Source organism: Notothenia rossii (assembly GCF_949606895.1).
Source record: "Notothenia rossii genome assembly, chromosome: 3".
NCBI classification, from domain to species: Eukaryota; Metazoa; Chordata; class Actinopteri; order Perciformes; family Nototheniidae; genus Notothenia; species Notothenia rossii.
Genome location: NC_136901.1, coordinates 78,292,087 through 78,319,089, shown reverse-complemented (window position 1 = coordinate 78,319,089; position 27,003 = coordinate 78,292,087). Strand labels below are relative to the sequence as shown.

The window sequence follows — 27,003 nt, the reverse complement described above, 5'->3', positions numbered from 1 at the left end:
TGGAATTTTTTGTGTGAATGCGGGAAGGAGGAGGGGGTGTCGAGCCACCATGTGCCGGTGTGCTGTTCAGCATATTAATTTGCTGGGTAGCAGCAGCATGCAGGAGGCAGGCTTGTGCTTGTTGCAGCATGTGTTTGTGTAATCTGTAGCGGCCTGTTTTTGATTACTTCTTTTAAGAGCTAAACTTCCTGCCTACCCTGCAGGTGTTATTGTGGAAACTAACAAGTCATATGGTCACTTCAGTGTGTTTATGCGTGCCTTTGAGAGTGGGGGGTAAAGAATGCATGCATGTGTATTTATTATAGACCTCCCCAGCCTCTCTTCTAGCCCCCATTGTGACAAGCTGAAGGAGGACTATAAAAGCTTGTCCTCCTTTTATGGGCTAAAGCTAGCATCTAGGGCAAGTTAGTTGCACTGATGAGGGGAAAAGTACCCAGACATGAGCCTGCTTCTTTGGTAATACAAAACTCAAAGGATTTACTTGACCTTTCCCATCACAAACGCTGATTTCTTCTGATTTTTCTCAGGATAAATGGCATCCTTGACATTTGAGCTGCGTTGAGTCTGTTTACTGTGAACCACATGTGCATGTACATAGATCTTCCAAGAGAGAAACCAGAGTTATGTGAGGTTTTGAGAGTGGGCACTTACATGTACAAATCAACTTTCACATGAAGGCAAAACAACTCAATAGTATGCAAACAAGGAAAGGACTGGGTGTACAACAACAATAATTCATTTAGAGGAATACATATTGAAAACTGACTTTAATGTACAGCCATATAATGTGGGAAATAGAGCACAGATTTATAGGTTTAATGCAAAGTTGTATGTCCTTTTTGGGGGAAGAATGTTACATCCGATGTATTCTAATTGTGTGCATAGTTTGATCCCAGGTTTGATTAAGTGTGAAAGAATCCAAAGTCCTAAAAAAGTATGTTACACACCAAAACATTTGTTTGTTTGTTTATTCTTTCTCATTGTGAGATTGGTACATCATGGGATTGTTTAAAGGGTAGATGAGTCATGAATGAAGAATTGGCCAGCTATTTGTAACGTGTTTCTTGTTAAATTGATTAATCATTAAAGAGGTTTTGTGGAATAAACTATTTACTACGAATGATTAATCAGAGAAGGTGGTTGTCGATTGTTTGCTGATCTATTGATTGTTTTTAGAGGGGAACAACAAATCTCATGACAGTCTAAATCATTTCCAGACTATTATATTCAGTGGCGGCGCCAGAGTATTTTTTGTTGGGTAATCTATGGTAGGGCTAACCCATCCAGTGGTGGGGCTCAAGTCAGTATTTGTAATGTAATTACATACACGCTATATCGCACCCCTACCCCTTGACAGTGAAACGCCACGCGTGAGGCTTTAATTAGCTTTTATTAGTCTCCTTTTATCAGCTAAATTACACCGAGAGCAACAAGTGTGAGTTAAACAATACAATAGCCTATTCTGCTAATTCCACGTTGTTACAACATGCTACGCACCGGCAGAAACAAGAAAAGTTGGCATGTAGAATTGACACGTAGAGGGACAGAGGGGGAGCGAGAGAGAGAGAGAGAGAGAGAGAGAGAGGGACAGAGAGAGAGAGACAGAGAGAGAGACAGACACAGGTAAACAGAGAGAGACATACACAGCACACAACAGGTGGCCTGTGTCTCTATTGTCATACAAAACACTTTTTCAAATGACCCATTATTACAAAATATATTCAAAACTCACTATTCACTCTTCAGGTCGGTCGTGTGACTCTGGCACCTGTTCGACTTGTACCTCAATGCGAGGGCGTTTAAGAACCCATCTATCCATCCGAAATATACAATTAATCCTAGAAATTCTGCTTTCGGTCTGCAGTTTACTACTGCGGTCAAGCCAGCCTCCACTCGGGAAAACCTAGTCAAGCCAGCCCGCACGTGATATTGCGGTGCGCGAATATCCTATGCATTACGGTAGAGTAAAACAAAAGAAAAGAGAATAAAACAAAAACTTTCCAGTATCAAAGACTCATTTCACTTCAGGGTGATAGCAGGACGTCCCATCTAGTCACTCAGAAAAAATCAGGACATTCTGATGTAGAGTTTCGAAATAAAAGACCTTTGAAATCTCATATATGAGCTATCATCCCTGTTTTTAGATGAGAATAAAACAAAAACTGTCCAGTATCAAAGACTCATCTCACTCCAGGGTGATAGCAGGACACCCCATCTAGTCACTCAGAAAAAATCAGGACATTCTGATGTAGAGTTTCAAAATAAAAGACCTTTGAAGTCTCATGAGCTATCATCCCTGTTTTTTATTTTGGCTGTAGCCTGCCCCAGCCATACCCTGGCGCCCCGCCACTGATTATATTTCATTTACGGCATAACATGATTGTCATGTATTTTTGAAATAATTAAACTGTATTTAGTGGAACATTCATAAATGCTTAAACCCCTTACCTAAGGATGTACAGGAATAAAGAGGAAGGCTTCCAGTCAATATCACCTTCATATTTTCAGTATTTCCAGCTTCAAGTTGTTTTGGCTGCGTGCGATAAGCATCTCTTCCACCCCCCACCAGTCGCCAGAAGCTGATAACTTTCATCAACCTGCCCGTAACTGCATGGTACAGGTTGCTATGATTTAACCGAAATGATTCATTCCTGGACGAGATTATCCATCATGCAGGAGCTTTGACTATTTTCTCACATTCCCAGCACAGTAGTTAATCATCCAGCATTATGGAGATTTCCCTCCGTTAAGCAGTTTAACTTTTCATTGTTATGAGTGTACAACATTGTTAGACTCAGAATCTAATGCTTGAGTGCTCAAAAATCACACTATGTACTTGAATTAAACAGTTTGGGCCCTTTTTTGTACTTATTTTTAACTTGGTTTTGTTCATGTCTGATGGTTTATTTTGTTTTTCATCTCTAGTGTGTATAGTTCTGTTTTAGTTATGCTCTTAACATCCTCAAGGTTTAAATAATGGTTGAGCTAATGAGTCGTTAGGGTTATGTAATGGCGGCGCATTCATACTACAGCGCGGAGCTCGCTTTAAGCGTGCCGAGCCGTGCGGGGCCTGTTTTTGGTTGCGCTTACACTTGGCCTAGTTCCGGCCCGGGGCTACTTTTTCACCTTTTTTCTGGCCCGACTAAATCGTGGTTCTATCGAGGCCAACAAAAAGGGCTGAGTCGGGCTGAGTTTGCTAAACTAGAGAGAGAATCGCTGTCAAGGGGGCTACAACTACAACAAGATGAACATATTTTACCGTGATTTAATTGTAATACACGTTTCAAAATGATGCCGAAGTAACAACATACTGATACCGGTTAGTAATGCTTTGACAAGTCTGCAGACAGACGGCAGGCGAAAAACCTTTTAAAATGCGTGTTTTCTAAATGGAGCTTGGCTAAGCTAACGTTATGCTCCAACCGTCCACAGTCACAACAACGGCATATACAGACATAAATAAACCAGTGACTGTATTCGCCATGACACAGGCAGTCTGTGGTTTGTACTTGTTTAACTTTTGTCTAGTTTCTGAACAGATATGAACAGCTGTGAGCTCTGAGTGCTAAGAGCTAACGGCTGTGTCGTTTTTCTGGGGCGCTCATTGAAGATGAAGTCACGGCTTCGCCTACACTGCGTTACTATAGATACCAACCCAGTTCCTAAACTGTAATGTGAGCGCGGCATTAAAGTGAGCCGGGCTTAATAAGGCCTAACCAGGCCGAGCGAGGCCTGCAGTGTAAATGCGCCATAAGTGTGTCACTGTTTCTGTGGAAGAATGATCAATAGGAAATAGTCTGTGATTGATATAGATATTAATATTGTATGATGTCTGATGGAGGATTAGTTATCATAAACATTTTTGACAGGCTCATATGCTATATAGTTGTGAGCATACTTGACAGATTCATGGTGCTCATACCGCATACAGGAGAAGTCTAAGGGGATGCTATGTCCTGCACTGTTCACCGCCTCTACACACACATTGGTCCCGACTTCCATAGATCTGACCAAACCTCGTCTGGAAACATCCTCAAACTCAAGGACCTCCCTCCATCACCACTTTGTACCCAGTCATCACAGAAGACGGAGCACACCACCTGATCTCTATTTTCCCTTTGTCCCCCCCTCGAGGGGGCACCAGCTCTTGGATGCGTGGCGAATGAGGAGGCTGATCCCCCCCCCACTGACCCCTGGACAGAGGCACCCAGTCTTTGCTGAAATCTGGTCACAGGGCTCTTGATTCTCCAAGCAGAAGTCGTAATGGCAGAGCTTCGGTGCCTGACCAGGGGGTTTTGCACAGATTTCACCACTTGAGTAGGGACTGTGGGTTTTTCATAATCGTCATCGTCATCGTCACCTTCTGAGCCGAATCCAGTCAGGAATATTATCCGAGGTCGAGTGGCGGGAGCGGTAGTAGAGGTAGCATGAGTGAAGAGGTGGTAGTGAGGGAGAGGCGAGGCAATCAGAAAAAGGAGAAGCACGGCCAGGTTTCTGCACAGTGACATCATCTCTGTGGAAAGAAGTGACAAAAGATATGAATGAATTCATAAAATAGTAGTCATTGCAAAAATATATGAGAAAATACATCTAAATACATCACCAGCACTGTTAACAGTATGTTTATCCATGCAGTCACAGAGAAGAAATACATAATTCTTATCTATTGACCTTGTATATTAAGGGAGATACCTGGAGGCAAGTAATGAGAAGGAATTAAAGGAAATGAAATCAATTTTTAGTAGGAGCCAAAATACAGCATTTGGTTACAATAACAGACAAAAATAACAAATCAACAAAGATCCACAGTAGTACTAAGGATAACAGATAAGGTACTATATGAGATATTTTTGCATGTTTCCCCTTTTGGCAGAATTGTATTTATATAAACTAATGACACTAAAAGCTAATTTATTAGTCAGATTCTGACGTCAGAAAAAAAGCGTTTCCTCTCTTGTTCAAATAAGGGAAGAGGACAAGTAACATGGAGAACAAAAACAAACTTGCTTGTTTACATGGACCACCCACTGTCTGTGTTTTTCCAAACCACTTTTTGTCTCTCGTACTTTTCCTCTTACTATATTATCACTTCGAGAGAAAAACTGAATGGCTGTTCACTAAAATTCATGACGAGCAGGTTGGTCATCCCTGATGAATGTCTCGACTTATCTTACAGGTGAAGCACAGCACAGCACAGCACAACACAGCACAGCACAGCACAGCACAGCACAGCACAGCACAGCACAGCACAGCACAGCACAGCACAGCACAGCACAGCACAGCACAGCACAGCACAGCACAGCACAGCACAGCACAGCACAGCACAGCAGGCGGCAGACACAACAGCGCCAAGATTAAATCACTGATTTGTCACTGTTGGTGACGAGAAAAGTCATCCCAGTGTTCACATTTCACACACACTGTTGACTCAAACGTTTTCCACTAACACAACATAGAGCAAGTTCTGCTATTTTTCATGATTTAATCAATTTCACCTTTTTCCGATACATCTAAGTATTACTTCATACTATGGCATTATTGTCTTTGTTACTGTACACTCATGCTAATATAAAGCATGTTTTAAACTGAACTGACAGGCCGACATGTTGGAGTTTTGTTCACGCTTAGGCTCAAAGGCCCCTGAGGAATAAAGGAAGCTATTGAGAGTGAGTCATGCTGCTCGAGATAAATACTATCCCGCCATCGCATATTCTCTCTCCCACCTTCACAACATGTTTCAGCATGCTGATGGACATGTGTCATGAAATATCCCACCACCACTATCATGTGATTGTAGATAGCGCCGCGATTTCATCAGACCTTACCACCTTAGAAAAATAAATATTGGTATTTCTTGAGTCATTTAAGGCAGGAATTCCCCTCTGTCTGTTTAGTAAGTTAAAAGAAAAACATGAAATCACTGAGTCCGCCTTCATCCCTCAGTCTGACTTTAAAACGCAGAAATGTGTGGGCCTCCCACAGATGTTCGATCCCTCCCTACCCACACCTCTCTAAGGAGTTGAAGTATTCCAATTCAAACAGGAAGTATTGGCTATGTCCCCATCACCTTTGACCTCCACTTCATTCAAAAGGAATCCCGGGGTAGTCTTGTTACCAGACTCATTGAGGTTGTGTGAACTGCTATATTTAGCTTTGAAAAACACTGTGGAGCCGGATTTGTCCACATGCACTCTTACTGATCCAGTGGGCTAATTGGAAGCAGACATGTGATGATGAGGCAGCTTCGTCGGATGACGAGGTCCCACATTCCTGCTGCGGCGCCACTGCATGTTTGAGTGATTGTAAAGTATGTAGGATTAATAGAGTGGGTTGTTAGAAACCCTCCTGTAGCAGGCGGGGTTAAGCTAAATCCACTCATCCTGAGTACATTGACAGATATGACCCTTATTATTACTGTGATGGGAGTCAAAGCTGCTAAATGCCCATTTATATCTTGCTGATGTCATACGAGACAATTCAGGCAAAATGAACTTGTATTGAATGGAGTGGTGATGCTATGGCAACATCACATGTTGACATATCTCAGATGTTTTCTAATCACACGCCTCAGATTACACACTAAATCAAATACACAACACATGAATGGAAAGTGTTGACATGTTAGCCATACCTTACTTTGGTAGTAGAGCAATTATTTGGATCCTATACAAAAATAATAATATCGCATTTTAAGAAATACCCCATGACAAGCAAAAATCTTGCATTAAAAATGTTACTTAAATAAAGTCTTAGAAAAATGAAGGTTGAAGTACTAAATGCAGATCATGTCCATTGTAACAGTTATACTATTATATTATCACATTGGTTTTATTCATGCATTAAAGCAGAATTTTATTATAGAAGTTGGTTGTGATGGGGCTAATTTTAAACTATAAGACAATTACTTTTTCAATAATTTATTTATAATTTATGAATATTATTTCGGAATGAATTGAGGGATTGACTTCTAAAAAACGGTCACAATAATATTAATACAAATATGAATTACATTTAAAAAAAATCGGCAAAATTAAATGTTTTGTTTTTAATAAAATATAACTAAAAGTTTTTGTTTTTTAAATATTTTTTTATATGTTTTTGCATGCAAAACTTTTGATTTGTAAGGATTTGTAAACATAATTATACAGATTATCAGTACATTTGGGCAGATAAATGTAGTGGTGTAAAAGCACAATATTTCCTGCTGAATGTAGATATCGAAAAAGTGAAATTAGAATCAATATTTAGCACAGTAATGACTACAGCATGTTTCTGGTGGTCTAACACACACATCTACCTGTTCATTAGAAATAGATTGAATCGGTTTAAAATGTTCTCTGAGAAGGGTGGTGTAATTTAGGAGACTTCCTGCAACCTGTGGTTCCAGAATCAATTGAAGACCCTGATGCTGAAGCAGCCAAATGGATCAAACCATCATTCATTTTTCCTCAAGGTTACCACTGTGTTTTTTTCTACTGTGGCATGTCTAATGGCATGGGCTTCTGCCCTGTGGCCTGGAGTTCTTTTAATACCCCTGGAAATGCCTAATGCTCTCTCCTGGGTATTACTGTTCTGCATCGGTTGTTTGCTTCTTGATCCGTGTAATAAATCCATGGTCTGTTATAGATCTTTGAAATGTCCAGCCTTGTAATGGGTATGTCTACATACCATGCTGTTTTTTTTACTACGCCCATTAGTGTGATCTGTTCATCCTATTCTTGCTGCCATGTGTATTTTTTATTACATCCTGTACTGGAAAATGCAATAGAAAAATCAAGAAAAAAATAATTGTAAAAAATGTAAAAAGGAAGGAGGAAAATGCATTTGTTAAAGATATTATGTTTTGGAACCAACAATATTATTTTCTTAAAGATGAATAGACGAAAAAAACAACGAAACAACTCTACTGAATGTCAAATGTTGGATGTTTCAACCCGAAGCCATATGCAGAGTTATAGCTCCACTTAGTGGCAAATACTGGCAGGCCAATTTGCTATCCATAATTACATGAATAAAACATTTGGCACATTTCTGAGATTTTTGCGGCATATTTTGAGCTTATTTTATTGGTAAACGGCTGGCTTGAATATTTGTTTTATAACAGGAGGAAAAAAAACTGAAAGTATGTCATACAAGATCAATAAGGTTAAACCCACTTTAACCTGAATGTCGCATGCACACAGTTGAAAGAATGTTATAAAGCACTCTTAGCTTAAGCTGGTGTTTTTGTTGTGACTCACTTGAAAACTGTTCGAGTGTGAAATCCCTTCACTTTAATTATCTCTGCATGGGGAGTCTCTCTCTCTCCCTGGATCTGCAGGGAGAAGAACATCTTTTGTTGGAAGCTGTACGGTTGACCTACATGTTTAGAAAAAAACATAGGCTATTAACACCGTATTCTAGGACTTAAGTATCAAAACTGTTGAATTATTCAAATGTTTTACTCGGGTAAGAAGATGACAGTAATGAAAGGTTACAGTACTTTTAATGAACTATTACTCAAGCAGAATGTCCTGTTGTCACCCTGTTCTGCATAGATAGATTACTTTGACTTAATAGTATTTTTATGTTGATACTTTTACTTTTGGTAAAATATCTGAATTGGCTACTTCCTCCACTAAAGTAGCATAACATGGAAATACTCAAGTACCAATATAATACTATATTATACTTGAGTGAATGAAGCTAACTAATACATATTTGATCTTGTTGTTTGCCACCTTAGCTGGACTATACCAGACATATATATATGTCTGGTTATTTATTTTAACTAATTAACTAATGTTATTGCTAATACTTATATATAAGTATTAGTAATAACATTTATTTAAAGTACCAAAAGTAAAAGTACTCATTGCGGATATTGGCCAATTTCAGAATACTATACAGTATCATATGTTTTGATTAAAATGATTCATTCATTAAAGACATTATTAATCAAAATCTGCGAACTAACTAAAGGTAGGCTATGTCATTATTGTAGTGGAGTAAAAGTACACGATATACCCCTGAATAGTAGTGGAGTGAAGTACAAAGTAGCAACACATTGAAATACTCCAGTTAAGTACAATTCCCTCAAAACTGTACTTAAGTTAATGTACTTCAGTTCATTTACTAAGTTACTGTTCACCAATTCCTAATTTTCAATCGGTAATGCGTGATAAACACCCAACAATTTAGTTTAGCTCACGTATTCAGCCTATATGCTTACGTTACAGCTAAGCTACTAATTATGGTTAAACCAAAGTAGCTTTCGTAGATGTTCAATGTTAAACTTTTAAACATATTTCCCGTATAAATTAAGGAGAAAACCTGTTCTCCTGGATACACAAATATAGAGTCTAGATACTAGCTTGTCCCTTTTAAATCTGCTTTCTAACCGAAGATAGGCGAGTCAAAGTCGACGGTTAACTACAGTAGTAAGCCTACAGAGTGTAAGTAAAGTAAATAGTCGGTGTCTGACAGTTTGAAGCCCTCGGGTCTTTCCGTAAATCCGAAGAAACACGAAGTAAAAACTCCTCCCACAACTGTACTGAAGCTCCGCCATTGGTTATAACCGTCCATCCGCCGGGAAAGGGAGGCGGGGGCGAGCTGTTGGATGACGGCCGTAGCTCTGTTGACAAGAGACAAGAGAGAGTCCTAGACCCACACGGGCCTACCTTTTTTACACTTCCAGCGTGTGAAGATATCAGACGAGAGAGAGGGAGCGCCTAATCGGTTGTTTAGTCTCCGGCGGATGTTGCAGACTGCGTGGCGGGACGACACGGTGTAGACGTTTTCACAGGTTGATGATCCGTATTTGGCACCAAGCAGCAAAAGTAAATACATGGTTGTAGTCTATAGGCTGTCTCTAGTGACACGGGTTTACATTTACAGGAGAACTAGGCGGTGCCTGCCTGTTTATTCCTGGAAGAATACAGAACAGAATGAGACATTTAACGTTTACAGGTTGGGGTTTATTCGCTGAAGTTCACGCTCAGACTTCGGCTGCAAGCAGCGTGTAGGAAAATAGTCTGGGACCCTCTGTGTTGCACATTTTGACTGATAGCCAATCAAATCTGTTATTCAAATCGGTGCTCTTATGTCAGTGACCTATATCTCATGCATGTGCGCCAAGAGCCCACAATAACCTCTCCACCAGACCAGACCAGACAGCATGGGGATCGACGGGCTAGACAATCAAGCGCAGCCGCCCAGCGGAGTGTCCCGGACTGAGGAGCCAGCTGCAGAGCCTCACACGGAGCAGAGAGATGCTCCCCAAGAAGCAGACAAGAGCAAGGAGATCCTGCAGGAGGACAGCACTGTGCAGCTTATTGAGGCCGGGAGCAAGCCGCCACTCTCCCCGTCGGCGTCTGACTCCGAGGCGGCTGTCCAGGTGGAGGAGCCCGGCCACGGAGCCGCGTTCGTCCCGCCCGAAGGAGGGTTCGGCTGGCTGGTGGTTTTTGCGGCAACCTGGTGCAATGGGTCAATTTTCGGCATTCAAAACTCTTTCGGCATCCTGCATATGATGCTGATGAAGGAGCATGCAGACCCAGACGACCAGACGTCTCAGTTCAAAGTGGGTGAGTACCAGACAGTCTGCTGAGGCGAGCCTGACTGAGATGAAAAACAATACATCAACTGGTGGATACAAGTGCATTTGTCTAGGATGCATGCTTAATATTCCTTATGAGACATTTAAGAGGTGGAAATTAGTCCTCCAAACTACTTCACCTCAAACCATGAACTTATGCTATAGTCACATAGCCTACCAAATGCATCTATCCTCTTACAGAGATCGGTGTCAGCTCACAGTTCAATGGGTTTACCATGAACTTAAAGTGGCACACTACACATAGTTTTGTATTACACACATGCCTTGCCAACACATTTTAAGTTTGAATGATTGTTTATGTTTGGAAAAAGTTTTGATGCATTCTATACATACTTGCTCCTAGTTTGAATTGGTCAACTGCATGTTTTGGAGAACACTATCACTGATGTTAAATCATTTACTCGCTGGATGTATACTTGCTACTCCTTCATCAACGCTGCCGCTTCATCACCACTTTAATTTGCTGCAGCAAATCCATTTCCATGGGTCACAAATGGCCCTTTGATAAAGTTGTTCCCCCGTAGGCTGAACACTATAGCAATGTACCACAGGCATTTGAGATATACACACAAATGTGACCCAACAAACTTTACAACAAAAGGTTGTGCTCAGACTTTTTGCATCCCACTTAATATTCCACAACATGTGCAATACTTGATCTATTTTTACATTTCTTATTTGGCTTTTCTCTCTCCGGACTATTTGCAGTTCTCAGATTCAACATTGACTGAGAAAGAGGGATGACATGACGAAAAAACGGCATCATTTACATATATAAACATAAAATACCTCTTGATTATGATCTATTTCAGGATTTTATGCTCGTTTTGTCTCAATAAAGCCGGCATTTACCATTTGTTATTCTGCGATACAGAACCAAAATATGGCCAATGCTTTTCCCTGCATGCTTCAATCTAAACCAGTGGTGTCAAACTCAAGGCCCGGGGGCCAAATCCGGCCCGTGACTTCACTTCATGCGGCCCCGCAAGAGCTTTCAAAAGATATAATATTTTGATTATACGGTTACATGATGCTTTACAGAAGCTCGTTGCCCATAAACTACATGTCACACAATGCATCTCAAATTTGACTTTTTTTAGATTTTGACTTTTTTTCCAGAATTTGGATTTTCTTTTAAAATCATTTTGTGACATGCACATTGAAGAGACTTGCATTATTTGCCCTCGAATTCTGCTTTCAGACGTAGTTAATTATGACGTTATTACCCCATCTGATAATAATCCAATGCATAGGCAAAAGTGTAATATATAATACATTATTTTATATATATTAAATATTTATATATGTATTTTTATATAGTGTTATATATAAAACTGGCCCTTTGAGTGCAACCACGATGCTAATGTGGCCCGAGATGAAATTGAGTTTGACCCCCCTGATCTAAACCTTCTGTTGAGGATTATACTACAAGCTTTCACTGTTGAATGGTCTCTTAATATACTGGCCAGTACAGTCTTGATACAACCATCTATTTTCGCATACAAGGAAAAACATATTTATAAAGAAAAACTATTTCAAGGACTTCAGTCTTGTTTTCTGCAGGAAAATCAATAACTGACATTTTCTTGTTTTTGATGTTACAATGGTGAAATGTTAGCTGAAAGCTGAAATATAAAGTCAGCATCCAATTTAATGTCAATGTAGCATCCTTGGAGTTCTGTTCCCTTGATGATGCTATCACTTTTACAACAATTACTGATTATTTGAGTAATATAAGTTATTTTTTAGGAAATAACTTTCTGATGGGCTAACCCAGTGGTTCTCAAACTTTTTCTAAAAAAAAAAGTCGGGCCCCCCCAACACAAATAGTCAGGCTCAGTGGCAGCACCAGATATTTATTTTGGGGTGCTGTGGGTAGCTTGACGTTTCATAGAGGGTGCTCAAACATTTAGGGTTTCCCATTAATATACCGGGCGCTACAGTGGAATTTTCTACAGCAACACTCCCTACGCAAATACACAGTGTGACAGTTACAATGAAGGCTCGAGGCATATAGGTGTAAGCAGGGGTAAAGTGCTATTTTTATACGTGGTGTGTGGACCTCACATAGGGGGGTCTGGGGGCAAGCTCCCCAGGGAAGATTTATTTTTAAATATTGAAGTTAAAAGCATCGATCTGGTGCCCTTTGAGAGCAAACTTAAGAGATCTGGATACATCTCTCAACACCCATATGAAACAGACCTGAAAACAGATTTACTTTTTCTTTATGGATATTTTACAAATCACCCTTTTAAACTTTATTATTTTTTTATCATATAGTATTTCATACCTGTTTTTCATTTATTCTCTTATTTTTTTATAACTATAATGATCATATGAAGGTGTGTCTCGGAAATAATTATTTACATAAATGGTGACCAAAACCTTTGAGACCCACTGAGATAACTTACACTAGGTTAACTATCTAAACACTGAGAGAGTCCTTTAGTTCACTGAGCCTCTCAGTCTGACAGGAGAGGACTTACCTCCACTTTGTTGTTGAAAAAACTCCTTATATCCGTTAGCGTAGCTCGCTAGCACCAGATGCTAACAACTACGATCTCCGGTACCGGTGCGCGCTCTCTCTCGCGCACACAAAATGGCTCGTTCCACACACACACACACAGAGCCTTAATGAAACACAGAGACCCAAACTTAATAGTACTGTATCAAATTATTTTCGAATCAATAATTTTTTTTTTAATCTTTTTTTTTTTTAATAACCATTTTTCCTCCTGATCTCTCGCGCCCCCCCCTGTCATGCCTTTGCGCCCCCCACTTTGGGAACCACTGGGCTAGCCGGTGCAATGGTCTGCTTTAGATTATAGGGGAAAACAAATGTTCTGGAGGATGGGAGTTTTTTTTCTTAACTTCCTGTGAAGATTCACAATCACCAGCGAAGGTGAAGGTCGCGATTTTCGTAGGGATAACGGCTCTAAGACTATTCCCTGGAACAATTTTAACAATTTCTTCATCACTACGGCACAGTTACTGAGGCAGAGAAAAACACAAAGTGAGCAGACATGATTGGTCTCATTTGAGTTGTTTCCGTAAGCTCAGGTTAATATATTTAATGGCATCTTGCACCTTGTTATTTCCTATTCATGTGAAGGAAATTATTGTCCGGGGGAAGCACGGCACGGCATCACATTACTTTCAGTTTTAGCGTGATAGAGAGCCTGAGAACATGTTGGGCCTGAAAACAGATACCAGACCAGATGTATTACTTACAGTATGTCTTGCATTCAATAGAGGACTGTTTTTTATCAAGGTTTTTCCATTTAGCTTTCTCCCTTTTTTGGTTATGAAAGATGTCATCCCCAGTCATTCCTAAGATTTGATTCTTGGTTGTTCTCATATGTGAAAGGATTAAGCTGGTACGCTGAGTACTGACCTTTTCCCCCCACAGGAAAAAGACGAGAGGCAACAGTTTTATAACAATAGTCACAGTTGCAAAGGCTCTTTTTGAACAAATAGGGAATAGTCCGTAAAAGTGCAATTCACGTGTTTGGAACATCTTAAAAAAAAATGTTAAAGTACTTCACAAGCAATAGGACCATAATTGAAGCGTCATCAAGAATTTATTGGGATGTGATTACCTTTTAGGTCTTTAAACCAGGCTCGATTGAACTGGATATTTATTAAAACTTGAGGGGTAAACACATGGTTTTCTAAATAGCTTAGTATAATCAAGGTGGGGGATCAGAAGAACTCTTTTTAAGTAAAGATATTGAAGCAGCAGGTTATGAGTCTCAGATGGTGCTGTTTTGATTTTCCTTTTATGTGACCACATAAACGAAACTGCTGGTCGTGCTAGGTGTGGGACAGATTTTAGACTTTGCAAAGCTAGGAATGTGTGTGAACAGGCGGGATAACGGGATTGATTGAGTGAGTGATTCATTTTGTATTGATGCTTGAAATTATCTCCATAATGTGAAACAGATCAGTGCCATGGTGTTTCAAGGATCAGCGGCTCTTTCAAGTACACTGTGTCCTATTTGTTTCTAAATATAGAGCTGCATAAGTTAATGCTAAGAAATATCTACTTTATTTTGTGTTGCATTGCTCATAGTCATAAAGAGTCTCATGTTGGATCCGTCTCCCTAAGCTCCACACACTCATAAAGAGGTACACCATCTGTATGATCAGAAACAGGGATGGACAGATTTTGTGCTGAATGTGGGTTTATTTTAACATAAAACGTAAAACGACTTTTTGAAAGTTCGAGGAAGTCAGAAGACAAGGCAAAAGCCGTAAAAAAAAACGTAATTTTTATGCTGGGTATCTGCTAACTATCTCCTCAATTAGATTGTTTACGTTTGATGTGTTTTTATTTAATCTTTTAAAAATAAATTTTCTACCCTAGCTGTGTGCTCATAAAGGGTACAACCAGAGTTAATTTGATTGTCCAATAAAAACATTTCCAGGTGTCTGCTTTTGGTAAACATGACTGCACACTAAAAAGACAGTATGTCCTAGTGTACTGCCTAATTTCAGTCACTAACTCACATGACTAAAGGAAAGTCTGAGTGACCGGGTTTATAATGCAAAAAAAGAGCATATTTTTTTCTTTTCATAAATGTTGGAAGCCAAAAATATGAATTACAAATAAAATATGATTAATCACCTATCCACAAAACCAAGCCATCGATGATACACTGTAGTAATTTTGTAGTTTTTGTAGCTTTTATTGGCTAGTAGGTCATTTGTCTCTTAACTATACAACATTTTTGGTAGATCCAACGCTGCTGTATTGTGCTGTGCAACATTGACAAAACATATCTTATATGTTTACCTACTTTTCATTATGCTGTATAATAGTATCTTTTAAATATATGTGTTTTTTGAGCCAGACTTACCATGTACTGCCCAGCCCTGGCACCTGCTAAAGGAATTAAATGTTGCCTTGAAGGAAAGGGCTTGTACTCTCAGCCTTTCCGTTACAGTAATGTTACGAAAATATGTATTGAACTATGAGTACCCATGACAGTTTCAACACAATGTGTTGCATTGTCTAGTTTGTGGATTATTTCCCCCCTGTGTCTATGGAAAATGGTGTAAGACGTCAGAGGGCAGTTAGACAGTGTTTTTTATTGTTTTAGCACACATGGTGAAATGAAACTAGAAATATGAATTTTCAAACTTCAAGGGCTGTTTCATGTAGATTAAATACACTACAGTGGCCTTTTGCTAGATTTTAATTGCCCTGTTTTGAAGATGAATTGTTCCCTTGTTCCCTTCAATTGTTTTGACGTTGGTGTTACTTGGTATATAGGCTCTTTTCGCTGTTTAGCGTCCTTGAATTGTCTTCAATTGTTTTGCAATCACTTCAATTAGAAACACAAAACACCCAAAAACGTTTTGATGGTCAGCAGGATAATCCACAGAGCATGCTGAAGACAGTTTTCTTTGAAAGTAATTCATACTTCACTTCTTAATCTGAGGGAGTAAAGGTCTCTAATTACTACACTGATCATTTGGTAGGAATGTAAACACCCTAAAATGAAAGATGTAAGGTGCTACTTTAACCTCATTGTTTCATTTCCATTTAACCCAGAGTGTAGTATAATGCAAAAACATCAAAATGTTGTCACTGTTCGTATAATTTGTAACTGCACTGTAGAGGCACTGAGGCAGTAAGTGAGACAGTCATGGTGAATTCAAAATGGGCCTTATACTGTAACCACAGTGCTGAGGAAGTTGTTTCATCGCAGCTATTAAAACATGTGTTCATGTCAGCGTTGTTTTAATGGACTGAGATGTATTTAGATAATAACTAATCTGGGACATTTTCAGTTTTGTATCACAGACAGATCAGTAGATACATATTCAAATATAAGTGTTCTTCATTTTTCTAGTTGGTCTGGTCTTAAACTATCATGAGGTCTTGGTACATAAGTGCCATAAGAAGATTGTTTCTCCAATGTAACGAAGGGTCCTATAGAAACTCTCTCTCACTGTCAGATTGCATCTAACACGTGAAAGAGAGGAACGCTTGTTAAGCCTCCTAACCACTGCGCACACACACACACACACACACACACACACACACACACACCTTGTCAGGCGACGATGAGGCTGGCCAGGCAGTCAGGCACGCTGGTGCCGGCGGCAGCGTTCAGACTTAATTGTCTTTAATGAGTACACTGATAGCCAATCAAATCTGTTATTCAAATCGGTGCTCTTATGTCAGTGACCTATATCTCATGCATGTGCGCCAAGAGCCCACAATAACCTCTCCACCAGACCAGACCAGACCAGACAGCATGGGGATCGACGGGCTAGACAATCAAGCGGGGCCGCCCAGCGGATTGTCCCGGGCTGAGGAGCCAGCTGCAGAGCCTCACACGGATCAGTTTTTTGCCTGTGCCAGGGTTTGGGAAATGGGGGTTTGGAGGTGATGTTTGCCAGAAAATGGAGGAGAACGTGAATAAGTGTGGCATCTGAGATCATCTTCTGCTTTGTTAGCCTCTGATTTTATGTTGGACCTTGTATGTACAGTTTGTGTACACTATGTGCTTCTTTGAAGGTAGACTGAGGATGCAGGCTTTGGTGAAGTAATTGCATGAACAACCATCATTTTATAGGACTGTGAATACTGTTACTTGCATGTTGCCATGGTACTATTTCTTCTGATGCTAGGCAACAATATGCTCTCAGGTTTTGTGTTTTTATAGTTTTGTGCACATTGCTCTTCATTATGCAGTCCCATCCACCTGCAAAAATCTATAAAACCGCAGAATGTCCTAAAAGGAGGATATAAAGCAAACTTGGCCATCTTTTTTTAATGTTTTATGTTGTTATCCTTGATTTTTTTTATTTCGTCTCCATCCCTGATACTGAGCAACTATTACTGTCAATTAAAGGGTTATTCGACACATCTCTCCTTTTTTATTAATCAATTGATAGTTTTTGTTTTTGTGTTCAACCATGGTGGCTGTCACTCCCTATTCTAACCATGTTCTTCTGTAACTGGAACAGTATAATTCCCTGTTCTACAACTAATTATCCAACATCCCCACCCTACCTAAAAATGGTCTACTCTGTACTATAGAATCATATGGGGAAAGCATTGACAAAAACAGACTACAGAGCGTATTCAAGACGTATAGCACCAAAAAGACAAACCTAATTGGCTTTAAAACATTTTACGAGGACCTCCGAGAATGAACCGCTGAGAATGAGCAAGATACAGGTGGGAACAGCAAAGATATAGAAGCATGTCCAGATGGGACACTGGGCGGTTGAGAATGTCTGATTTAAGATCTTGTAGTCCTTCCAGACGAACCATTTGGAAATGTGGTAATGGCTAAGGAACGGAAAGTGGTGCTGGTGATAGGTCGAACTCTCTTAAAGGTGCAAGTCAGCGATTCTAATTCAATACACTTTGTGAAATTTGGAGTATGTCTTCATAGGCCGCTAGCTGTCCATTCTATGCGTGCTGATGCTGAAGAAGAATCTGGTGTCACAACCCTGGCTCTGCAAAACAAAAAAGTTGTTGGGGGGAGGGGGTGATGTTGGGATATTTTATTTTTTTAAATCCTCTGGAGCAGAGAGAAAAGCTGTGGATTATTGTTATTGATTTGTGCATCGGTATTTCTTAGGGTCAAAAACACTAAACTCATAATTGAAAGTGAAAATGTTTGGTTTATTTAATAAAAGATTACATGTTCCAATGTGAAAAGTGACAGTAGATTAGCTGCAATTTGGTGCTATAATTATGTATTATTAAAAAAGAAACACCTTGAATTTCAGGGGGTGCGCGGGGCTCCATTGGCCGCCAAGACAATGGTAGGGGAGACACTGAAGAGTAATCCCTAGAAACACACAAGGCTGCAGGACATTCCAGATTCCATGCAGCAGAGGAAATGTAAACTAATACCGAGCCCATTCTGTCAGGAGTTCTGGGCAGAGCATATTTTTTTTTACTTTTAGGGCTACAGTATGTACATCTGTAATCTGTCATTTCCAGGCTTTCTGTTTTATTCCTGACCATATGCAGGATGCTCTCATGGACCACCACTATAGTCAGGGAACATTTCAAAAACTATTATGGCGTTTTCCTTGAAGCATCCGTCAAACCTTCCAATACTCTTTTGAGAGATTTCTAGATTGCTGAATGCAAAACCAACACAGAGCTGTTTAGGGAGGAATGTTTTGCAACACAGACTTCCCCAGAGGATAAAGCATGTTGAGTCTCCAGTCCTGTACTGTTAGCTCTCTAGATCAGCAATCCAATATGGTGCAATTGTCATGCTGAGGTGCTTATGTGATGCCAACTCCTTGGCTTATTAAGTCAAGAAGCTTCATCTGACCTCATGCAACTTTGCCAATGATTTCCATTTCAATTGTATACATGTTTATGTAAGGTGTTTCAGTTCAAATGGGTTGGGAGGCTGATGTAGAACATCTACTTAAATCAGTATAGCATTTACCTCATTTAGTGATTCAGTTACTGATAACCACGTCTATACATGCTGCAGGGATCTACTTTTAGCCTTGAATTTGGATGTAAAAAGCTTTGACCTACCCGACTCAAGGTGAAACTTTGAACATTTTGTAGGAAATGTTTCAAAACTGTGGCAGTTTATGAAGTACATGCTGAATAGGAAACCCCCCCCTGTCTTGTTCCATTTGGATAAATAAACTATAGGAAGGCAAGGATGCAGTCCCACCCTTAAACTATAATACATGCAACTTTGTACTGTACACTGTGTACCAGCAGATTTGTGTGTGTGTGTGTGTGTGTGTGTGTGTGTGTGTGTGTGTGTGTGTGTGTGTGTGTGTGTGTGTGTGTGTGTGTGTGTGTGTGTGTGTGTGTGTGTGTGTGTGTGTGTGTGTGTGTGTGTGTGTGTGTGTGTGTGTGTGTGTGTGTGTGTGTGTGTGTGTGTGTGTGTGTGTGTGTGTGTGTGTGTGTGTGTGTGTGTGTGTTGGATCAGAGTGACCTACAGTACAGCCCAGACACCACGGTAGACATTAAAGCTACCTTTGCTCCACCGGAGACTAGACCCAGACCTTTGTTTGTTTGCTCCTCAGGGTACGCAGTGTCCCTGTTGGCTCATACTGGCTCGTTATGTTTTAACACTGGATGGATATTACACCACAGGCCAGATCTGTCCACTTTGATCCTCTTTTTGATCCTCTATTAATCACCATGAGAAATCTTATAGAGTGTGTCTGATGCACATGATGCAAGTGAAGGCACAATAAACACTTCCATGAATTTATATTAATAGCTAATTTCATCAGATGGGGAAAGGACTCGGAAAGAAAGACAATATGCGAGTGCACACAAAGTAGTTCAAAGCCTTTGCAAATATGATATTTTCATGACATCAAGGTTTTATTGTTGTGTAAATTATGAAATGCCCGCGAGGCAATGGGAGAGTCAATACGAAATGCACTTTTACCTTTGACTGTGTCCCCCATTGAGATGACGGGGCATCAGGCAATTCTATAGGGGAAAAGCGTTACATATTATACAACTATAGAGAAACCTTCAATTTGGTCGTCTTTCTGCTAAAACAACTGTATGTTGTATTCTCATGTAATAACGGTTTATAACACCAGTATGATAGGTAAAACTGCTTCAAGGCAAATTCTCCAGCTGCAACAAATGTGGGAAATATAAAAACTGTTGAAAGATAAGCACAAAATGAGCCTGTGAATTCTTTCCATCCCTGAAAAAGGAATCCCTAAATATTTTAACTGTGAGTCAGTCGTATTGCATGGAACTGTATCCTGTATATCTATACATTTTTGATTTACAGCATACATTTCCTGTTACATGGACTTTGATCCTTTCTTGGTGATCAAAAGGGAACAAGGTTGTCTTTTATTTACCTTAGGCGATAGCTACAACACACAGGGTTTCCACATGTTTCTGATTGAATTCTCTTTCCTTTCCAGCCTGGGTCGGGGCCTTGTCCATGGGCATGATCTTCTTCTGTTCACCTGTGGTCAGCATGTTCACAGACCGCTTCGGCTGCAGGAAGACAGCCGTCAGTGGGGCATTGGTGGCTTTTATAGGGCTGCTAAGTACATCCTTTGCAAAGTAAGCTACTGTGCATTTATTATTCAAGACATTACCCTCACAAAGTAGAAAAATAAATAATCATGATGATGAAAAGATTAGAAGTTGGTCACTAAACACTTAAAATAATCTTCTATGTCTCTTTTTTTGTTAGTTTTTTCTCAGAAAAGCAATTGCTTATTCTGCGACTCAAATGAAATCAGGTACAAACTGGGTCTGCACCTGTTAAAGCTGTAATGCAGCAGCAGTATGATGTTCAAATCTCCACCTCCATGCCTTTAACTTTACAGAATATTACAGAACTTGCTTAAACTTACATGGCAAGTATTGTTAAGTCAGTTTATAATCTAATATCACAAATCACAAAAGGGCTTTAAAATGTACAGCTAAAAAAACCCTCCATCCTTTAATCCTCTAATTAATAAATAAATGGTAAAACAAAACAAATGGTAAAATAATAACCGCATTATTCCTTTTTTACTTCACCTTTTTCTTTTCTGTTGTAGCTCCCTGAGCCTTCGCTATTTCACATATGGCATACTGTTCGGCTGTGGCTCCTCCTTTGCCTTCCAGCCCTCATTAGTCATCCTCGGCCATTACTTCCGCCAGCGCCTGGGTCTGGTCAATGGCGTGGTGACGGCCGGTGCCAGCCTCTTCTCCATGGGCCTCCCGGTTTTACTGAACAAGGTGGTGGAACCTCTGGGCCTCAGCAGGACCTTCCAGATCCTCAGCCTCTTCATGCTGGTCCAGGCCCTGCTGGCGTTGCTGTTCAAACCATTACTGCCTGCTGGGGGAGGCATGGGACCCCCAGGCATGGGTCCTGGCTCTGGAAAACCCCAAACCCAGTCAATGGCCACCGCTCAGGGGGGCAGCAGGTGGAGCAGGCTCCTCGGTGGGGTCAGGAAGTCATTCAACCTGCGGGTGTTTCACATCGTGACGTACCGAGTGTGGGCGTTTGGAGTAGCTACAGCTGTACTCGGCTACTTCGTGCCATACGTCCATCTGGTAAGAACGATAAGGGGCATGCTCCTAGCTTCAATTGAGGTATCTCAAATCAAGACATGGAAAGTTTTATATGGATACTACCATTATTTGATTGGTATGTGAAAAGCATAATGGGGGTAGATCAGGCAGAGTTGTATAGGTATGAGTCTAACAAAATTAACACAAAATGACGTTACGTTTGTCATCTTAGATTGTTGGAAGAGCTACCAAGCAAATATTAATCGGGAAAAACAAAGTTCAAATGCTTATGTAGGGTGTATGCAGGAATCCTGAGGTCAAATGTAATACCTTTTAAGACCTTTTTTAAGACCCTTTCCATACATTTTAAGACCTCATCGCAACTTTGAGTTCTAACCGGTTACATTGGCGACACACTTTACCTCACATGTACTATATTGATTGTAAGATAGCAAAACTAAACAGAGTGCAGACAGACCACTGAAGCCTCCTCTCCACATGAACTTCAACCTCTCTGTGAAGGTCAGGTTTAATGCAGTATGCTGCTTTGTTGCTTCTGTACTCTGTGCTCTTTCATTCCAGTAAAACTCCTCAGAAACCATTAGAAACCAGTATTTGACCAATAAACAAAACAATTGACAAAACTTTGAACTATGAAATATATTAAACTTTGGTGAGCTTCAGCGGGGTAATGCCATATAGGAGCTCCCTCACAAATATCCAGGGGTTAAATTGGGCTGGGGCTGTCCGGGGCTAAGCCCTGGCACATAGGACGATGCTCTGACGTCATCACCCTCACACATTTGTCGTATGTTTACAAAAAAGGATATATATGTTAAGACTTTTCTCGTTCTTAATATAGAATATATTAGGGTCGATATGTGTTGACTTTACTTTAAAATAGCAGATCTCTGTGACCGGATATAGTTTGGCTTGGACCCCGGCCCCACGAGGACGCATACGATAAAACGCATACGCAAGCGCAAAAAAGTCTTCCGTTCACAAGCATTCGATTCATTAACGGGTCCGTTCACACTAAACCGCTGGAAATGCTGGAAACGCTGTAGTACATATGCCAGGCCTGTAAGTGGCGCTGCTCCCGCCACAAAATACACCAAAAGCAGCGAAGAAGATCCCGCAGCATTGGTTGCCATGGTTGCCCTTCTGTTTATTCTCCGCGGTGGACGGCATGTTCTCCTGCTGTATATCTCTCAGGTAGTCCACCAAGGCCGGATTAACCATATGGGCAACCTGGACAAGTGCCCAGGGGCCCTTGAGCAAAGAGGGCCCTCAGTGACAAGATTAAAAAAAAAAAAAAAGTTTTTTTTTTATTTTTCCCGGGCACAACCTCACTCATCATACATTGTTTTAAATGACACTCACTCTTCACCATAAATAACACAGCTTTTCTATAGGGTCAAATTAATATATTTTCTAAACCGTCTCACTATGTATGCGCTCAACTTTATTACTACGCGGTGGCGGTGTATAGCCGAATCACATCCCCACCCTCACTCATGTCACATTTTGTGGACTGGCCATCGGGAATACCAGGAGTTTTCCCGGTGGGCCGGTGCTGTTCGTGGGCCGGAGGGCCGCTCGGAATTGGAAAAAAAATACAATATGCCGCGCATTAAGTGGGCCTGTCTGTCAATTAAACCCTGGGCATCTTTTTCCCCCCAGTCCGCCACTGGTTGGGGGGGGGGGCCATGAGCGCTCAGTGCCCAGGGGCCCCTGGAGGTACTAATCCGGCCTTGTAGTCCACAGCAGATGAAAAACACCCACCTCTCCGCCTCTTCCAAGGAATGAGGGGACCGTGCGGCAGAGTTTCCGTTAAAAATGTTTTTCCGCCGGTCAACATGTCCGTTAAAGTTTAAATCTTCCGTACAAAATTTGAAAAGTGCCGGTCAGAGGTCTTCTTTGTTATTTATTGAGCTTTAAAAAAAATTGATAACGACTCTGTTCTCTGTATAATAATATAATATTTAATAAACAGTGCCTGCCTCTCTTTTCCTCCCCCTCTTCTGACAGCCCAGCAGCAGCAGGAGACGTGGGGAGAGGGAGGCGGGGCTATTTCATAGTCATCAGAAAATGATCATATAAGGCTTACACACGGAGCCTTTGGACCCCCCAGAGCGTTGCGTATGCTGGTCTACCCATCTTGGGACCTGGGACCCGTTATCTTTACCGTAGTCGTTTAGTGTCCCCCCCCCCCTCCCCCACAGAGCGGAGCAAGGCAACGAAACTTAAAATAAGAAGCAGCATTTTACTGCGGTTATGCATGGGGCCGCCTTGAGGGGGTTTCCCGACATGTCGTTTCAGTAAATTAAAGGGTGTTTCATGTTGTCGTTGCTGTGGGACTTCTTAATACCTTGGAAAATGCCGTTTAATAGTTTTTAATACTTTTTAATAGCCTTAATTTTCGCTAAATTGATTGATCAACTTTTAATACTTTTTAAGACCCCACGGACACCCTGTTATGGGAAGCCAAAACTTTAACTTACCTGGTTTATTTACTTAATCCAATCTCATGCAACTTTTACAGCAAATTTCAGCTTGTTCTGTTCGGCTACTGGTGTGGTTTTTGATCTCCAATACCACTGCTAACAACATGCTCCCATGTTTTGTAAGCTACAGCAAACGTTTGTTTACATTGTTTCTTGTTCCCCTGCCTGCACTCAGCTTGCCAGCTGCTTTCAGTCAAACAATAACATGCCCCTCCAGTGACTTGAGGTGGAAGGAGCTTTTCTGATACATTTCCAAAGGCATTTTCCGGTTTCCTTTTAATATAAAAAGGTATTGACAATATGTGTAAAATAACACTGATTTATTTTTGACTGCAACAAGGGAATTTGTGATTAACATTGGACAGTTTCACAATGTTACAATTTGGGTTTTCCATCATGATTAGAATCCAATATTCAGGGTATTTCACAAAATCAGATCTCTGGCTTACTGGTGTGAAATAGTGAGATAGTGACGGGTGAGGATGAAGTGTAAAGCTGCAGCGTGGAGCTGTGAAGTTGATCTCCCTCTTTCCAGATGTCGGATGTTCCCGCTCCGGCCTCCCTCCGTCAGGCCTGTTGTTTCAGGCCGGGCCCAGATGTAAACACAGCCCCGGTCTTTGTATTGGCTCTACCACCTCAGGAAACCTCTCCTGTATGGCCTCTCTGTGTCCCTAAACATGCCTATCCTATGGCCATTGATGAATGTAGAGCCCTTCAAAGCAGAGCAAATATTCCGCAAGTTCAGGAAAGACTTCAGAGGGCGGTTTAAAGTTTTCTGATTTATGTGGTTCAGGCTGGGGGGAGTGGGAGAGTCTGACCTATATGCGTTGGTTCTTCCTGCCCTGCTGTTCCAAAGGTCTCTAGATGAAGACATTTAGTTATTGTTAAACCTTTGCTTTGGGGTTATGGATGGTCCTCCACCCCGACAAATGCACACCACGCATTTACTTAAATATCTTCTTAAGCATGAAGCACATAAACATGCGAAACATTTCCCAAGCAGGATATGTGTTAACCCACTGTTAGGAGCTTCTAATAAGTCATTGTGCAGCACACTTACATTTAACCCCTAAACATACGGCCAATCCTCAATCATGCCTTTTTTGTGTCTCTTAGATGAGTTTTGTGAAGCAGCAGTTCAAGGGAACCCAGAAGGAGTGGGTTCTCCTGGTCTGCATAGGAGCTTCATCTGGGGTGGGACGCCTTGCTTTCGGCAAGATTGGAGACCTCCTTTCTGGTCTGCAAAAAATCTACATGCAGGTGAGGAAATGTTTAGAGGCTTAACATGTGAAGGAGGTGTGTGGCGCAGTGGCTTCAAACCCCACTGCAGTCAGCATGTCGTTGTGTCCCTGAGACACTTCACCCCAAATTGCTCCTGTGGGGATTGTATTGAGTATGTAAGTCGCTTTGGATAAAAGCGTGTAAAAAACATGTATTGTCAGTGTTTCCTGTACATTGATTTAATTGTGGCGGTCTAATGGATAGTGAGGTGGGCTGATGATCGGAAGGTTGCGAGTTCAAATCCCGCCTGGAACACCACTACTAGTCTGCCCTTGAGTAAGGCACTTAGCCCTCAGTTACTCCAGGGACAATGTGCCTGTAATTGCTCATTGTAAGTCGTTTCGGAATAAGGCGTCTGCTAAATGCCTAAATTGTAAATTATATTTTTGGGAGAATAAACCCCACAGATCCTCAGCTCCGGTGTGTCTCACTCATTAACAACGCAAAACAGAGCAACAAGAACGTTGTCTACAGTAGCCATGAAGCAATGAACATTTGAGGTGGGGGGGTGGATGCGTGGGCCACCCGAATAGGTTAAGGCAGTGGTTCTCACACTTTTTCTACGTTTATGCATAGGGTAGATTCTTTTAATTACATTTCCTTTTTTGTTTTGTGTATTTTATACATTTTGGATTTGCTTGGCGAGCTATGTTTAGAACATGCCCGGTGGGCGACTGAGTGCCCGCGGTATATAGTCAACTTAAGTTATCTCAGTGGGTCTCAAATGTTTTGGTTACCATTGATGTAAATTATTTCCGATGCACACGTTTATATGATCATTATAGTTATAAAAAATAAGAGAATAAATGAAAAACAGGTATGAAATACTATGACAGTAAAAAAATTATAAAGTTTAAAAGGGTGATTTGTAAAATATCCATAAAGAAAAAGTAAATCTGTTTACAGTTCTGTTTCATATGGGTGTTGAGAGAGGTATCCATAGATCTCTTCATGTTGCTCTCAAAGTGCACCAGATCGATGCTTTTAACTTCAATATTTAAAAATAAATCTTCCCGGGGGAGCATCCCCCCGGACCCCCCTATTTGAGGTCCACACACCGCCTATAAAGATAGCACTTTACCCCTGCTTACACCTATATGCCTCGAGCCTTCATTGTAACTGTCACACTGTGTATTTGCGTGGGAATTGTTGCAGTAGAACATTCCACTGTAGCGACCGGTATATTAATGGGAAACCCTAAATGTTTGAGCGCCCTCTATGAAACGTCAAGCTACCCCACAGCACCCCAAAATAAAAATCTGGCGCTGCCACTGAGCCTGACTTGTGTTGGGGGGGGGGCCTGACTTTTTTTTTTCTCCAAAGGGGGGGCCGGACAGAAAAGGTTTGAGAACCACTGGGTTAATGTGATGCAGTTATAAGTGGTATGTGGGCATGGAGTATTGAGTCAAGAATGAAACCGATACTAGCTAGAACTTTAATACCCTTTTTCCTACTTTGAGCAAACCAGTAACATAATTGTACCTGTTAACTATTAACACTTGTTTTTTAGGCTGTTTTTTATATGCTTTGCACTCGTTTACCTTCGTTTTACTCAACCCTCTTTCACACAAATTATCAAAGCGAGCCAAGGTTTTTACATTTTGTTCTAGTCACTATGTTAAACA

At 40.8% G+C, this 27,003-nt stretch overlaps 2 protein-coding genes across 4 annotated transcripts in view; one reads left to right on the top strand and one right to left on the bottom strand.

The window, feature by feature from the left end:
- Nucleotides 1–76: 76 nt before the first annotated feature.
- LOC307033736 (uncharacterized protein) lies at nucleotides 77–9,828 on the bottom strand (the record flags this gene model as incomplete). Its single annotated transcript, XM_079672305.1, has 3 exons — nucleotides 77–4,513; nucleotides 8,241–8,358; nucleotides 9,660–9,828. 3 exons carry the CDS (start codon nucleotides 9,826–9,828, stop codon nucleotides 4,357–4,359), a joined length of 444 nt encoding a protein of 147 aa, XP_079528431.1. The 3' UTR covers nucleotides 77–4,356.
- slc16a2 (solute carrier family 16 member 2) overlaps nucleotides 9,537–27,003 on the top strand; it is a 32,223-nt gene continuing 14,756 nt past the window's right edge. The window contains exons 1-4 of one of the 3 annotated variants that reach the window (XM_079672304.1): nucleotides 9,537–10,562; nucleotides 20,504–20,648; nucleotides 21,134–21,632; nucleotides 25,214–25,357. In XM_079672304.1, the coding sequence (XP_079528430.1) occupies nucleotides 10,157–10,562; nucleotides 20,504–20,648; nucleotides 21,134–21,632; nucleotides 25,214–25,357 (1,194 nt within the window). In that variant the 5' untranslated portion in view covers nucleotides 9,537–10,156. The remainder of the gene's footprint in view (nucleotides 10,563–20,503; nucleotides 20,649–21,133; nucleotides 21,633–25,213; nucleotides 25,358–27,003) is intronic. The other 2 variants (XM_079672302.1, XM_079672303.1) reach the window with 2 other exon arrangements.